The sequence below is a fragment of the Thunnus thynnus genome, chromosome 3 (assembly GCF_963924715.1).
Source record: "Thunnus thynnus chromosome 3, fThuThy2.1, whole genome shotgun sequence".
Classification (NCBI taxonomy): domain Eukaryota; kingdom Metazoa; phylum Chordata; class Actinopteri; order Scombriformes; family Scombridae; genus Thunnus; species Thunnus thynnus.
The window spans coordinates 30,538,396-30,555,029 of NC_089519.1; the positions used below are offsets into that span (position 1 = coordinate 30,538,396).

The 16,634-nt window shown below is 36.1% G+C and overlaps 2 protein-coding genes across 4 annotated transcripts in view; both read left to right on the forward strand.

The window, feature by feature from the left end:
• The first annotated feature begins 2,405 nt into the window (after positions 1-2,405).
• LOC137180107 (uncharacterized) lies at positions 2,406-11,041 on the forward strand. The gene is made up of 9 exons (XM_067585331.1): positions 2,406-2,752; positions 2,959-3,261; positions 3,341-3,574; positions 3,739-3,843; positions 4,401-4,613; positions 6,080-6,421; positions 7,416-7,755; positions 7,852-7,897; positions 9,629-11,041. The coding sequence occupies exons 1-9, from the start codon at positions 2,698-2,700 to the stop codon at positions 9,821-9,823; spliced, it is 1,833 nt and encodes a 610-aa protein (XP_067441432.1). The 5' UTR covers positions 2,406-2,697; the 3' UTR covers positions 9,824-11,041.
• Positions 11,042-15,144: 4,103 nt separating this feature from the next.
• Positions 15,145-16,634, forward strand: part of LOC137180111 (sialoadhesin-like) — a 41,292-nt gene continuing 39,802 nt past the window's right edge. For 2 of the 3 annotated variants that reach the window (XM_067585343.1, XM_067585341.1), the window contains exons 1-2: positions 15,145-15,473; positions 15,680-15,982. In XM_067585343.1, the coding sequence (XP_067441444.1) occupies positions 15,419-15,473; positions 15,680-15,982 (358 nt within the window). In that variant the 5' untranslated portion in view covers positions 15,145-15,418. Of the gene's footprint in view, positions 15,474-15,679; positions 15,983-16,061; positions 16,296-16,459; positions 16,565-16,634 lie in introns of all 3 variants that reach the window. The other variant, XM_067585345.1, reaches the window with a different exon arrangement.

A 16,634-nucleotide genomic window follows, 5' to 3' on the forward strand; every position in this document is an offset into this window, starting at 1 on the left:
TTGTAAGGTGTACATATTTGTGTTATTTTCATTATTTTACACTTATCTTATATTTAATATTTAATACTTGGCTACATGGTATCCAAGGTAACGATGCAGCTATAAAGCCCATCACTGGGGGAACAAGTCAGACCGGGCTTGTATCCCTCAGGTGAGTGTGTGACTATTAAATGGAAACCTGTAAATAATAATGTATCGCTGACCTGAGATAGACTTTATTACTAATTATAATTATATTGTTATTCAGAGTGATTATCTATGTGAACTGATTCATTTGTATCAATAGTGTGTTTGTGTAATCAGTAATATAGTGAGTTTTTGATCCTGGTCAAGGTTGGACCGTTGGCCCTGTAATTTGTTATTTAACGGTTATTAAGCTTCGTCACAGAAATAATTTATTAGTGCTGTAAGTTTCCTTTGATTATGATTTTATTCACAATAGTTTTACTGAGACCGGGCTTGTATCCCCCACATCCCGAAGTGCTTGTAAGCAATAAACAGACATCATTGAATCGACATCGGAGCTGTCTGGGTGTCTTCGTCGGAGTCAACTGATGTTACTAACTGTCAGCCGTTAGTCCACCATCATCATCATCACAACACAACGCAGCTGTCACTACTATCAGCGATATAAAGGAAACTTAACGGGGGCATTATAAACTGTGAGGCTAATATAGTCCCCCGTTACATACAGTTTTCCTTCATTTGATTAAAAAAGTGGAGATCCCTCATCTTAACACATATTTCCCAACACTGGACAATATTATTCACAACCTGAATGGGTGTTGAGAAAAGGTAACCAAATGCCTCAGCTCAAACTGCTCAGCTCATGTTTTGTACAGTAATGATGGCGCCATCAGCTGGACAAATGCAAAAGAGCAGAATGAGAAGTCAGAAATTTCTTTTGCAAATTTCTTTTCTCCCAAAATCACCTCAAGTGATTTTGGGAGATATTTTTAACGTTCATACTTAATAAGTAAAGTAGTTGAAGCAGAAATTGAAAAGAGCAAATTTTAGAAAAATACAATGTAATAAAATTTAACAATCTGGTCAGACGATGAGTTTTTTAGTGGGAAAATCCAAATATCGATTAAATTTTGGTGTCTTTTTTTTACCCCTCCCAGTGAAAAAGAGACGTCATCCCCAGTATTCTAGACAGCAGGGGTATTTTGTGTTTAGAGAAAAGGAAGTCTGCACACTTCACTGAGCTTCACACTCACATTTGCATTCCTTAAATAAAACATTATTGACACAGCACATGACAGAAATAGAGACACATATAAAACAAATAATAAATAATACACGCATTCTCCAAGTTCTGTCCTTGTTTTAACGTGAGATATATATATATATATATATATATATATATATATATATATATATATATATATATATATTATAAACAGACCAACCACGGTCTTGGTCTGTTTTTTAACTTCAGATTTTTTATCAAATGATGCATCACATCATATCATATGCATATATGGATCATAATCACTTTAACAGTGGTATGAAGAACTTCTACATTTACACAGACTACCTATCTGTCAGAGGGGATGATTGGAACCCAAACATTTGTGCTTACACTATCAGTGTAATGTTGTTGAGTAATGTGTTTAGTTTGTGTAATAAAAAAAAAAGGAAATTCACTGTTTGCATCAAACCACGCTTTCTCTCTCTGTCTTCATTTCAATCTCACATGACATTTAAGTCCTGAAACAACTACTTGAGAATTGAGTCCAGTCGCTCAAATGTTTTGATAGTGTGACTCACTGCCTCCTAAACACCCACACCTTAAAAACCAGGCAGTGTACATATTACTATAAACCTATACACCTTTTCTTAGGTCAAATGTATTCAGAAAATAACGTCAGTGGATAGATTAGGAGGAATTTGATGTTTCCAGAGAAATGAGAAATCAATGACTTTCCAGCAAGTGATCTATCTATTCAATCAAGTAAAGGGAGGTTTTAAAATGACATAAAGCAAGAAATATCAATAATTTATCCTACAGTCTACTGGAAATTATGTATGAAATATTTGCTTTTTTTATTAAGCAGTTTCACTTAATATCACAGCACTGTTCATTTTACACTGACCATATCAACAGCAGATCGTTCCCATGAATATGTTCTGTGGCATACTAAAATATCTTATCTGCGGATTTCCTCTTCGCTCAAGTTTTTTTTCATGAACCAACCACAGATAACATGTTCTTCTGATTGCCTGATACCCACAGCTCTCACTCTAACGACATGTTGATGAACAGATAATGCAATTTATGTTACGTGTTGCATGAGGGGCCAATACTCTGAGTAGGAATTTCACAAATAAACAATGATAACTATGACAAAAACATATATGTGATGAAGTGTGCAGTTAAAAGTTAAAGTTTTTTCCTGATGCAAATACAACCTAACTCCAGGACATGGATGCTTTACTTGCGGTTTCCTTTTACTGAGAAAAATAACCACATAACGAGGGAGGGAGAATAATTTTTATGTCACACCTACATGCAACCACTCTAACACTGAAGAACAGTCAACTCCTCAATTTAAACTCTGCAAGGACACAGCTGTTGATACTGTATTGACCAGTTGGGTTACAATTTTAACTTTTTGGATAAAGTTTAATGAATGCAGCAAATATTTTTATGCAATCTCCTTTCTGTGTAGAAGATCAGAGACTACAACAGCCATGTTGTTGGCAGAAGCTGGATGTGTGTTCATGGGTTTCATCCTGTACATCTCAGGTATGAATTTATCACAGTTAATACTAATTAACTGTCAATAGTACATGAAATGTTACACATTAAGTGTGTTTTACTGAGTGAATTCTAACTATTGGCTGAACTGATCAAAGAAAAAATGAATAATGACTTGCAAATTGATTTACAGAAAACAAAGGTTGTAATGCCTTCCAACTGTCAATGTTTGCTAATGAAAGCTTCTTTTAAAGGGGTTCAGGGACGAGCAAACAGCATCTGTGCCTTAAAAAATTCATCAGTGGATCTGCCCTGCTCAGCTCAACATCCCACTTCAAGCATGAAATGGTTCACTGTACACCGGAATGGCTCAGAGTATGTTCTGAATGAGCTCTCTACAGATGGAAATCGTGTAACGTACAACATGTCTGAAGAAAGTAACTACATTCTAACGATCAAAGATCTGAGAGAGAGTGATGCAAAGTCTTACTGCTGCAGCAACACTACAGAGACACCAGAACTCTGCTGGCAACACAGAACTAAGCTCCGTGTTTCAGGTACAGTGGTTTTCACTAATGTATTACTTTAAGAATAAAATCAGAATATGAATTCTTACATTATTCACCATCATCTCAGACCTGCAGGTGAAGGTGATTCCTGCCACAGAGGGACAGACAGTATCACTGATATGCAAAACCAGTTGTCCTCCGACTGAAAACCCTGCAGCCTACATCTGGTACAAGAACGGAGAGTTACTCTATCAGGACTGGTCTCCCTGGTACCACCAGCTGGTCAGCAGTGAGGAAGCAGTCAGATACTCCTGTGCTATCAAAGACTACGAGCATCTCAGAGCTCCTGAAGTCTCAGTGGGTGAGTGACAACATTTGGCTCCTTTTCATCTTACAAAACTTCAAGTTAAACACTTTCGAGAATATTTTTATTATTTAAGCTTTGCCTTAAATTATAAAGCCTATGAAATACTGTAACTAAGTGTTCACCAGTTAAATTACTAAATGCCATTTGTTTTTGTTCAGATTCTGTCACATCGACCTGCTTTACTGTGACCTACGCTAAAGGAAGAATGTGTTCTAAAAAGCGGACATCAGTGAATGAGTCCTGCTCCATCACATATCCCAGAGGTTAACTTTCTCCAAACATCCACAAACATTTACACAAACACCACTCCCACCCCCCACACCTAGAACACCTTTAAAACAATATTTTAAGAACAGACATCTAATTGTCATATATTTGCTTTCTTTCTTTTCTAATTTTACTATGTTACTGACATGCTTACTGCAGTTCTACACATTATTGTTTTTTGCACTAACCACACTTCAATAACTTTTTAATCAATATATAAATATATTAAATAATTTTTATTTAATTCACACATAAACTGTTGAAAAATGTATTTAAAATCGCCTAACAGAAGTAGGTCACCTTTAAAACAATATTTTGAGAACAGACATCTAATTGACCATGAATCATTTATTTTCATATCAATATTTTCATTTCATATCTTTGCCTTCTTTATTTTCTGTTTTTACTGTTACTGACATGTTTACTACAGTTCCACACATTCTTCTTTTCTGCACTAACCACACTTTAATACTTTTGAAATGACGATATTATTTTTATTTAATTCAACATGACACATAAAGTGTTGAAAAATGTTTTTAACATCTCCTAACAGAAGTAGGTCTACAAAGGACTGCTGAGGTGAATCATACTAGACTGACCTGTAACACCAGCTGTCCACTGACTGACATCCAACGTGCCTATAGATGGTACAAGAACAGCCAATTAATGTCTGAGAAGACACAGCAGCTTTCAGTTCCCAACTCCTCTGCTGATATCTTCTCCTGTGCTGTCAAAGACCACGAGGATCTGCACTCTGCTGAAGTCTGTGAGTATAAACCAACTTACAGTCTGTTATTACTGTTATATTATAGGATGGTACATTTGTCTTTAGTTTGTATGCTTATTGGGCAACATGAAATATATTTCAGAGTTGTCAATTCAACCTGATTTTCATTTTCTTTGTAGTGTTATTAATCCATTATCTGACTTATGATTTAGTCAGTGATGGAGGTGATCTGCTGGTAACCAGTGTGTCTTATTAAAGACAACATGAACTGCTGATTAGTGTTTGAGTTGATATGACTCGCTTGTGAAGCTGTAAATCACAGTCTGTATAATGACAACACATAATAATTACACAATAATTACACATTAGAAATTTAAAAATACTTAACCGTTTCATTTTAGAGATTGTGTCATGAACATATACACATTATTACACTAACCACAAATATCCTGACTTACTATTTAGCCTACAGTAGGCTTAGTATGTATGATGATTGCATGAGACGTAGTGACACTACTCATGCATTATTCACTTCCTGAAAAATCCCCAATCACTATGCTGATGAGGGTCTCTGGGTGTCACAAATAGGCAAATAAACCAAAAGTTGCTCTGGAAAGTAGGGTTGGTCACTCTACTCTGTGATGCAATAATGATCTTGCAGATATTAAAAAGTTGCTTTCACAACTTGTGGACACTAGATGTCCCTGTGCGACCATGTGTGATCAAAGAGTCAATGAGGGGAAACAGGAGCATTTTCTCATCATAAAGCTATTCATAAAACTACAAATTGGACTACAGCTATAAATTGATGAAACCATTTCTTTCTACAACACTCAACTGTAAAGAACAGAAAATTTAACTGAATTTACAAATTGCCTTAGACTGTTTGTGACTCTGAATGAACAAAGGTGCCTGCGAGGAGTGTGCTCTTGTCAACAGTTACAACTTACTGCACATGCTCACAGCGGAAAAATGCACAAACCTTCAAAACGGAAATAAAATTGTTTTATAATATATGACTTATTTTTTGATAGGGTTTGTGGTCCACCTCAAGATTTTATGTGTTGTTTATTTGCAAAAATAACAAGAATGAAAAAAACATAATGCATTAAAGGAGTAAAAATAGATTGTGCTGGTGAGATTTTAAAAAACCCAAAAGGGCCCATAAGGACAACTCACCAAAATGAAAAAGTTCTGAAGTTGAAGTTCTAATGAAGAAAAGAAACTATACATACTATAACATATATACATGTATTCAACATATACTGTACATTGAACACTGATATACACTATTTTTCTATTCTTGATGGCCACAGAAAACAGGAAAAACAAAAGCTTGATCTGTTTTTTTCTTTTTACATTTTCCAAATTGGATAAAATAATTGATTGAAGATATTTAAAGACATTGCAAAAGAATAACAATGGTGGAAACTGAATGAATAGTCATTCGGACATTTAACCTAAAAACTACTGTAAGTCTATTCAGTCTGTTCTGTCTATTTCAGGTGTTGAGGATAAGAACTTCTCAAGTGTGAATTATGTCAGGAGGAGGATCTGTGCTCTGGAAGGCTCTTCAGTGAACATTTCAAGTCATTACTCGTATCCTAACAACCAGAGGCCCAATTCTAAATTATGGTATAAAATAACAGCAGGTGGTGAGGAGGAAGTTGAAAAGGTGACTGAGCTTCCAGGTCGTGTAGAGTATCATGACAGTGTGAATAACCAACACATCCTGAGAATCAAACATCTGAAGAAGAACGACTCTGCAAAATACACATTCAGATTGGGACAACATCATGGAGGACGGAAACAGTCGGATTTTCCTGGAGTGACTTTGGTTGTCACAGGTAATTCTTACATTTAAATGCTTTGTAAATGCTTTTTGTTTATTTTTCCATATTGGAAAAATAAACAAAAGCTGCAGCTGAAATATCAATTTGTCTAGTTAGGTGATTAAGGTAATTAAATACCAGAGACACAGTATTTTTCTTGCAGTCCAACTGTCTTTAATAAATCAGTAAAGCGTATGCATACGGGCTCCCTGAGCTCTGCAGCAAGAGGAACACCTTGAATAGCTCACACAAACACTTTATACTTTCAGCCTCTGCTCAACACAACTGTTAACAGACACACTTTGTGCGTAGTCATACTCCTCTGTCTGCAGACACCTGTTTCCTGTAAGATAATCAATAATAATTCTATATGTTGTGTCATGCCTGTCTTGTACAATTTCCAGTTTGCATTTAGTTCCCTTTTCTAACTATCACTTCTTAGAATCGAGGTCAACGTGTATCATTCACTTCAGATAAACTTTTCTATTTCTTCTTTCCTAACAAACTAGACATTACTTTGCCTACATTAACAAGGTTCAAAGCATCTTTAAAGACAAAATCGATCAGTTGATCACACTTCTACACTGGATTAACGATCATCAAAATATTAATACAATAATATAGTAATTTCTTTCAACTGTTCTCTCTCATTAGCATAAAGGTGGAACAAAAGTAGCAAAACTGCAGAAAGTCTTATTGTAGGGTGGATGGTTGGTCATACAAAGCAGGTGACTGGCAACAAAAATCAGTGTTTGTGTCCCAATCAGCATTAGATTATTTTAAGGAGATCTTTCCTCCAACAAAGTAGCCTTAATTGCCTACATTTAATCAGACCTTGAACCTCAGGGTGGTAGAACAGAAAACACTCATACGAGTCACTTATGGAACACATGTTACAGGTTTGACAAGTGAGGAATTTGGTCATTTAGGAATAAGGACTTATTATTTAGGTTTGATGACTTATGGATGTCTTTTTTTACATTTACTGACCAATTTAACCATTTTTCAGGCCTGAGAGTGAAGTTGCATCCTGCTGTGGTGGCAGAGGGCCAAAGAGTCACACTGACCTGCATGACCAGTTGTCCTCTGACTGACAACACAACCTACATTTGGTATTTGAACAAACAACTTGTGAACCTGCCGTACAACAAAAGCAACCAACTGGTACTAGACTCAGTCAGCAGTCATCATGCAGAAAACTACTCCTGTGCTGTGACATCTCACAAGAACTTCAACTCCAGTGAAGGGACTCTTACTGTTAATAGTAAATGCACATCAGCTGCAGCTGCAGGAGCTGTTGTTGCTCTCCTAGTTATAACACCTCTTTTTGTCTTCTTGTGGATTAGGAGGTAAGCAAAACCCTGCTCTGTTGCAAGAAATTACATTTAATTTCTAACCTGAAATCACTTATTCATGTATATATATTCATTTGTTTCACTATCTAGAAAAAGAAGGACTTCAGGTACCGAAGCAACAGTCAACATGGAGCAGGTAAAGAACAGAAATTTCAAAAACATTTTGCACAACGTTTAATTTTCGTCGAAATTACATTAAAATTAATTTTCACAGAGAACTCTGTATATATGTCCTTGGTATTTGTTTTGACTTATATACTTGTGTACTGTAAATACCAAAAAGAAGAAATTCAATTCAATTGTGCCTCAATAGCTCTTCCCACATTAGTGTTCTCCAGCTGACAACGATGGTTTGGTAATTTGATTGGTGCGACATCTGTGTGAGCAGCCACTAAAATGGTTCATACATTGTTAGTCCTTGCTAGTCATTGTTAGCTGTTACTTGGTCCCATCTGTGATTTGAACACTGCTTACAGTACGTTACTCAGTGTCCTGATTAAATTCATGGGGGGCTGCTGACATCAAAGGACCCATTGCTGTTAGTTTCAACTTATGGTTTTGACAGTCTGGTCATTTTCCATCACCATACTGTATATGGACCTGTGAAAGAGAGACATCTAACGCTAACTAGACCTCCTCTTTTTAATAATGTGGGACAAACACAGCACTGAGTGTGCAGAATGACTCAGCAGGAGTTGAATAACGTGAACAAAAATGACGTCTTGTGGGAATCAGTGCTAACATTAACAAGCTAGTTTACATAGCTCTCACTTTCTGAGTGGAAGCTAGTTAGTCCAGCTTTCTAGTTTCCAGTTTCTGGGTGAAATACAAACTTCACAGCATGATGGGTCCTCCCAAATACTGAATATTGTAAATAGACAGATGTCTTTAATCACTAAGAGGACTTAACCAACACTATGTGAACTTGTTGATAAGGGGAAACACGTCCTGATACAAGATGTCCTGATACAAGATGTTTTTTCCCTTTATCAGCAACATCAGAGGTTATACAGAGTATGACGTGCTCTAGTCAGTTGAGCAGCAGCGAGCTGACAGCGTGTCTCCTTGCAATGACAGCATTCAAATGTCAGTCCATTGCTACAAAGGGAAACACCCACCCACAGGCCTGAAGCTGAGACACTGTTTCCACAAATATGTCCAAAAATTGTTTGATCTTCTTTTTAAACACTGAGAATTATGCACAATATCTGCAGTTTCATGATTGTTTATATTTCCTTTCACAAAATATGGAGAGAATTCAAATTTCAGTTTGGCTTTAATGACAGGTCACTAAGATCTAAAACTCAGTTTTTAATTAAAAACACGTCGGGCCTTCATAGACTTTCAAGTAAGAAAGTAGGATTTTTTACCTGCGTGTGCAGGATTTGCGGTTCCTTCTCAAAGAACAGAATATTTTAAATTCTGCTGCATTGGAAAAACATCACCTTCGTCTGTCCTGTTTCCCCTCAGATGGGATGATCCTTCAAGTTACACAAAACAACACAGAACTACATTGTACAGTACCATTAGTTTTATGGGTCCAAATTTTGCAACATAGATGTGCTGTAGAGCTAAAATGTCTTCTACTGCAGTCCGCATTACACAGCTACATTAGTCTTCCAACACAAATCAGCCATTTGTAAATCATTGGATATGGATTAATCATTCATTCATTCATTCATTAATCATTTATCATTGATATCATGAAGATTACTCTTGCCTAAAATCTATCTGTAAAAGAAAATAAACATATTTTGGACAAACTAAGTATACCTCTAAGGCTGTAAGGTCAACAGTTACTCCTTTTTATTAGAGGTTTAGTGCCCCACAATGTAAACTAATATTATTTGTCTTGTCTTCTCATCAGTTAAACCCTGGTCCTGTGAATGAAAACATCTCAGCACAACCAACACAGCAGGATGATCTTCACTATAGCAGAGTCTACTTCTCTAAGACCCAGACACATCCTCTCTACTCCAATGTCCAGCCACACCAGTCTAAAGAACAGGACGACGTCGCTTATGCTGTTGTCAACTTTAGACCCAACAGGACCCCAAAGTGATCAATGATTACAACTGATTCAAGATCCACTTAGTGACCTTGCTCATCTTGAACAGTACTATTTTCAACAACCCTTCAATACACATATAGTGTTGGGGTGTATCTGACACACCACAGGTCTGATGTTAATAAATCTTGGTGAGATGTTTCGCAGTGGGAAACCTTTCTGCCTGATATATGCCAGACTTCAATGTCACATTTCAAGGTTTCTAATCTCTGGCACCATTACACTCCACTCCATGTTTAACAGCAGTTACCCAAAAGTACTGAACACTTTTAGACAGCAGATCGAGTGTATCTGAAGACTTTTTCACATTTGCTAGAAATAAGACAAAACTTGTCATATAGAGAATAATTATTGTGATACATATGTGTTTTGGCTTTTGTCCCTCATCAGTGGAACACACAGAACATTTAAATGAGATGAAGTATGATGTATATATTTGGACCACATTTTCTCATGCTGTCTTGCTTTGTGCAGATTTTTAGATTTGTTGTGGATTGTTGATGGACATGTTGCATCATTGAGAACAGGATACTTATAGTATATTAACCAATGGCATTGCCAGACCACAATGCAATGCCATGTAAGCTTATTGAAGCATTTTGTGTTTTTTTCTGATGTGCTTCATGTTGTATTACTTTGCTTTCTGTTTGATTTGCAGCTATAATTGTAAAAAAAACTTTTGTAAAACTTATTTTGCTCTCAGAAACATGTTCTACTCTGCATGTTCTGCAGTGTATAATGTGAACATAAAAACTATGTCTGCAGCTTCCTCTTCACAAGTGTTTTTTTTTTCACCATGAAACAAACACAGACAGCCTCACACCTCTCTGACCAACGCTGACAACTTTGACACCTTTTTCTGATGAAAATTTGATGCTATTGAAGTACAATAAAGTAAATATAAATGTTTTCCATGTCAAAATATGACATCAAATAACTAAACAACTGCTGCACTACATAGATTGTTTATCTGTGGTTTTACTAAGAATTATAATGAGGAAGGAGGTTTATTTTTGGTATCAGAGCTACATGCAGCATGTCTGCCAGCTGCCCTCACACTGACCAACAGTCCATTCTGGCTTCAGTCATTTCTCTATAAACCTGCTCTTAATTTAGACTCTTCAGTAAGGTCAGCAGTTATGATGTAGCAGATACAAACATTGTTATACAATCAACTTATAGACGCAGTATTGGTGCCAACATTAATGTTATTATTTACACCTGTATTTTTTCTGCTTTGTCAATCAAAGTGTTTGCTGTGAAAAAGGTCCACTGATTAGAAGCGAGGGACTAAAACAACCATGTTGTTGGCAGAAGTTGGATGTGTGTTTACTGGTTTCAGCCCCATCATCTCAGGTATAAATGTTTATCCTCTCTGATGTAATGAACATTTACAGTAAACTGTACAAATTTGTAGAAAATTGCGGATTGATTTACAGAAAACAAAAAGGAAGAATAAAAAAACAAAAATGCTCTCAAGCTTTCTTCAGATGTCCCTCATGTAAAACATATTATACTATTATTAGTCCTATTCTGCATGCTCTGCAGTGTTTTAAGTTACCATAAACTTCTGCAGTTTCCACCACAGAAACCACCATCACCGTCCATAGACAGCTTCACATCTCTCTGTTCTCACTTCAGTAGTTTTTACAACTTTTCAATGAAAATATAATGCAGTTCAACACTAAAATATCTGGCATGATGAACCAATACACCATAAAAACTGAAAATAAAAATAATAATTGTGATGAGATACAGAGTAAGAATACAATGACATCTATAAATTAAAGTCAAAGTTTTCCTTATCAAATTATGACATCAAATAAATACTGAACTATGTAAGGTAGATTCTCTAATAGAGGTTTGACTAAGAATAACAATGAGGAAGGAAGTGAATTTTAGGTGTCAGAGTTTCATGCTGTACATCTGCCCGCAACTCTCACAATGACCAACAGTCCATTCTGTCCTCTTAAGTCTTTACTCTGTAAGAGGACTGCTGTTGATTTTGACCATTTATTTATAGATTTGATATTTTATGAGCTTTCATGAACACAGCAGGTGTGGTAAGGCCATTAAAAAAATAATCAACTTTATGTTTAGAAGCGGAGGGACTACAACAGCCATGTTGTTGGCAGAAGCTGGCTGTGTGTTTATGGCTTTCATTCTGTGCATCTCAGGTATGAATAATTGTTTATCTATTCTTATAAATGACCGTAAATATGATATATACAATATGAGATTATTAACTGTAATCTGTAGAAAAGATAATGTTTTACTTGATTATAGGAGTTAAAATGTGCACAACTTGAAGAAAACTGCAGATTATACATCAAATGTCCTTCATTTACAATATTTCATACTATCAATATTTAGTGATTAGTACTAGAAGAATGTTATAATTATGAATCAATTCTTCTGTTAAAGGGGTTCAGGTACAAGCCAAAAGCATCTGTGCCTTAAAAGGTTCATCAGTGGATCTGCCCTGCTCAGCTCAACATCCCACTTCAAGAGTGAAATGGTTCACTGTACACCGGAATGGCTTCACAAGACTTTGAACTTTCAAAGTTATCAGATTGTTTAGTGATATCTTTTGTAGTTTTCAGCAATTTAAGCCCAAAGTCAGGGGTGTTTCAGACTTTTGCAGGTCTCACCAGTGTGTCATCTGATCAGGCACAGTGGAGAGCACAGATCATTTTAGACCAGAAATGTTTTTCTAAACTGCTGTCACTCCCACAATTTTATCTCCTCACGCTCATATCTTGCCTCAGTATGTTGCCACAAGCCTCCTCTCTCTCAAAATGTAAATACATTTCACATAGGACTTATAGTTTTTGAGATCTGAACCTTAATTGATAGAGAGTTGCTGTCATGTTCTCATTGACTGCAATACAGTCTGCAGGATGTGTGTCTCCTCTCACTGCAGTTTCTTAAACTTACAGATTCTCTCTTACTTCAAACACTTTTTACACATATCATTCATTCTAATGTTAAACTAGTCTTGCTTTCACTAATGATGTACAAATCTCTGGGCTTCAAGCTCTAGTTTGAGACAAATACATTTTCATTATCAGAATGGAGATTTTTTCCTCTCATCACTGGGAATGTCTGTTGGCTCAGTGGTTTAGAACACTGTTCTTTGGTTGTGTGTTTGATACCTGCTCACTGCAGTGCTCCTCATAATATTGCTCTCATGTACAAAGTTGCTTTACATCTCTATCATGTATCATGAGTCAATTCCATTTTAGCTTACTTTAAAAAAAAAAAAAAAAAAAAAAAAAAAATTGGAGATCCCTCATCTTAACACATATTTCCCAACACTGGACAATATTATTCACAACCTGAATGGGTGTTGAGAAAAGGTAACCAAATGCCTCAGCTCAAACTGCTCAGCTCATGTTTTGTACAGTAATGATGGCGCCATCAGCTGGACAAATGCAAAAGAGCAGAATGAGAAGTCAGAAATTTCTTTTGCATGTTATATGTTGCATGCATTTTATTTTGTTCTGTCTATATATATGCAGGTGTGTCACCTGATGTACTTAAGTGCTGGTTTCGCAGCTCACATCTGTTGAATGAATGGATAATGTCCAAAGATTTGTTGGTTTAAAGACTTAAAGATTTGTTGGTTTGAAGTTTACGCTGAGAGTTCAGGAAGTGTTGTACCTCAAGAGATTTTGGGAGATATTTTTAACTTTAATACTTAATAAGTAAAGTAGTTGAAGCAGAATTGAAAAGAGTACATTGTAGAAAAATACAATGTAATAAAATATAACATTTAATCTAGTCAGACGATGAGGTTTTTAGTGGGAAAATCCAAATACCGATTTAATTTTGGTGTCTTTTTTTACCCCTCCCAGTGAAAAAGAGATGTCATCTCCAGTATTCTAGACAGCAGGGGTATTTTGTGTTTAGAGAAAAGGAAGTCTGCACACTTCACTGAACTTCACACTCACATTTTCATCCCTTAAATAAAATATTATTGACACAGCACATGACAGAAATAGAGACACATATAAAACAAATAATAAACAATACACGCATTCTCCAAGTTCTGTCCTTGTTTTAACATGAGGTAAATATATATATATATTATATAAAAAGTGGGGCACTCTATGGAGCCTGTCAATAAAATAAATGTTATAATCTAAAAAACTAAGTTTTAATAGACAGCAAGTCTTCAGCTGCACCAACAAAACTTTGGAAAAAACTGGAAGCAAAATACATAAAGACAAAATTAATAATCACTTTCTTCATCTTGATTCAATTCTCATTTTTGCATTCTGAGCAGTAGAATGACCAACACCAACCACGGTGTTGGTCTGTTTTTTAACTTCGGATTTTTTATCAAATGATGCATCACATCATATCATATGCATATATGGATCATAATCACTTTAACAGTGGTATGAAGAACTTCTACATTTACACAGACTACCTATCTGTCAGAGGGGATGATTGGAACCCAAACATTTGTGCTTACATTATCAGTGTAATGTTGTTGAGTAATGTGTTTAGTTTGTGTAATAAAAAAAAAGGAAATTCACTGTTTGCATCAAACCACGCTTTCTCTCTCTGTCTTCATTTCAATCTCACATGACATTTAAGTCCTGAAACAACTACTTGAGAATTGAGTCCAGTCACTCAAATGTTTTGATAGTGTGACTCACTGCCTCCTAAACACCCACACCTTAAAAACCACGCAGTGTACATATTACTATAAACCTATACACCTTTTCTTAGCTCAAATGTATTCAGAAAATAACGTCAGTGGATAGATTAGGAGGAATTTGATGTTTCCAGAGAAATGAGAAATCAATGACTTTCCAGCAAGTGATCTGTCTATTTAATCAAGTAAAGGGAGGTTTTAATGACATAAAGCAAGAAATATCAATAATTTATCCTACAGTCTACTGGAAATTATGTATGAAATATTTACTTTTTTTTATTAAGCAGTTTCACTTAATATCACAGCACTGTTCATTTTACACTGACCATATCAACAGCAGATCGTCCCCATGAATATGTTCTGTGGCATACTAAAATATCTTATCTGCGGATTTCCTCTTCGCTCAAGTTTTTTTCATGAACCAACCACAGATAACATTTTCTTCTGATTGCCTGATACCCACAGCTCTCACTCTAACGACATGTTGATGAACAGATAATGCAATTTATGTTTCATGTTGCATGAGGGGCCAATACTCTAAGTAGGAATTTCACAAATAAACAATGATAACTATGACAAAAACATATATGTGATGAAGTGTGCAGTTAAAAGTTAAAGTTTTTTCCTGATGCAAATACAACCTAACTCCAGGACATGGATGCTTTACTTGCGGTTTCCTTTTACTGAGAAAAATAACCACATAACGAGGGAGGGAGAATAATTTTTATGTCACACCTACATGCAACCACTCTAACACTGAAGAACAGTCAACTCCTCAATTTAAACTCTGCAAGGACACAGCTGTTGATACTGTATTGACCAGTTGGGTTACAATTTTAACTTTTTGGATAAAGTTTCATGAATGCAGCAAATATTTTTATGCAATCTCCTTTCTGTGTAGAAGATCAGAGACTACAACAGCCATGTTGTTGGCAGAAGCTGGATGTGTGTTCATGGGTTTCATCCTGTACATCTCAGGTATGAATTTATCACAGTTAATACTAATTAACTGTCAATAGTACATGAAATGTTACACATTAAGTGTGTTTTACTGAGTGAATTCTAACTATTGGCTGAACTGATCAAAGAAAAAATGAATAATGACTTGCAAATTGATTTACAGAAAACAAAGGATGTAATGCATTCCAACTGTCAATGTTTGCTAATGAAAGCTTCTTTTAAAGGGGTTCAGGGACGAGCAAACAGCATCTGTGCCTCAAAAAATTCATCAGTGGATCTGCCCTGCTCAGCTCAACATCCCACTTCAAGCATGAAATGGTTCACTGTACACCGGAATGGCTCAGAGTATGTTCTGAATGAGCTCTCTACAGATGGAAATCGTGTAACGTACAACATGTCTGAAGAAAGTAACTACACTCTAATTATCAAAGATCTGAGAGAGAGTGATGCAAAGTCTTACTGCTGCAGCAAGACTACAGAGACACCAGAACTCTGCTGGCACAATAGAACTGAGCTCTATGTTTCAGGTACGGTGGTTTTCACTAATGTATTACTTTAAGACTGAAATCAGAATATGAATTCTTACATTATTCACCATCATCTCAGACCTGCAAGTGAAGGTGATTCCTGCCACAGAGGGACAGACAGTATCACTGATATGCAAAACCAGTTGTCCTCTGACTGAAAACCCTGCAGCCTACATCTGGTACAAGAACGGAGAGTTACTCTATCAGGACTGGTCTCCCTGGTACCAACAGCTGGTCAGCGGCGAGGAAGCAGTCAGATACTCCTGTGCTATCAAAGGCCTCAAGAATCTCAGAGCTCCTGAAGTCTCAGTGGGTGAGTGGCAACATTTGGCTCCTTTTCATGTTACAAAATTTCAAGTTAAACATTTTCAAGAATATTTTTACTACTTAAGCTTTGCCTTAAATTATAAAGCCTATGAAATATCGTAACTAAGTGTTTACCAGTTAAATTACTAAAGGCCATTTGTTTTTGTTCAGATTCTGTCACATCGACCTGCTTTACTGTGACCTACGCTAAAGGAAGAATGTGTTCTGAAAAGCAGACATCAGTGAATGAGTCCTGCTCCATCACATATCCCAGAGGTTAACTTTCTCCAAACATCCACAAACATTTACACAAACACCACTCCCACCCCCCACACCTAGAACACCT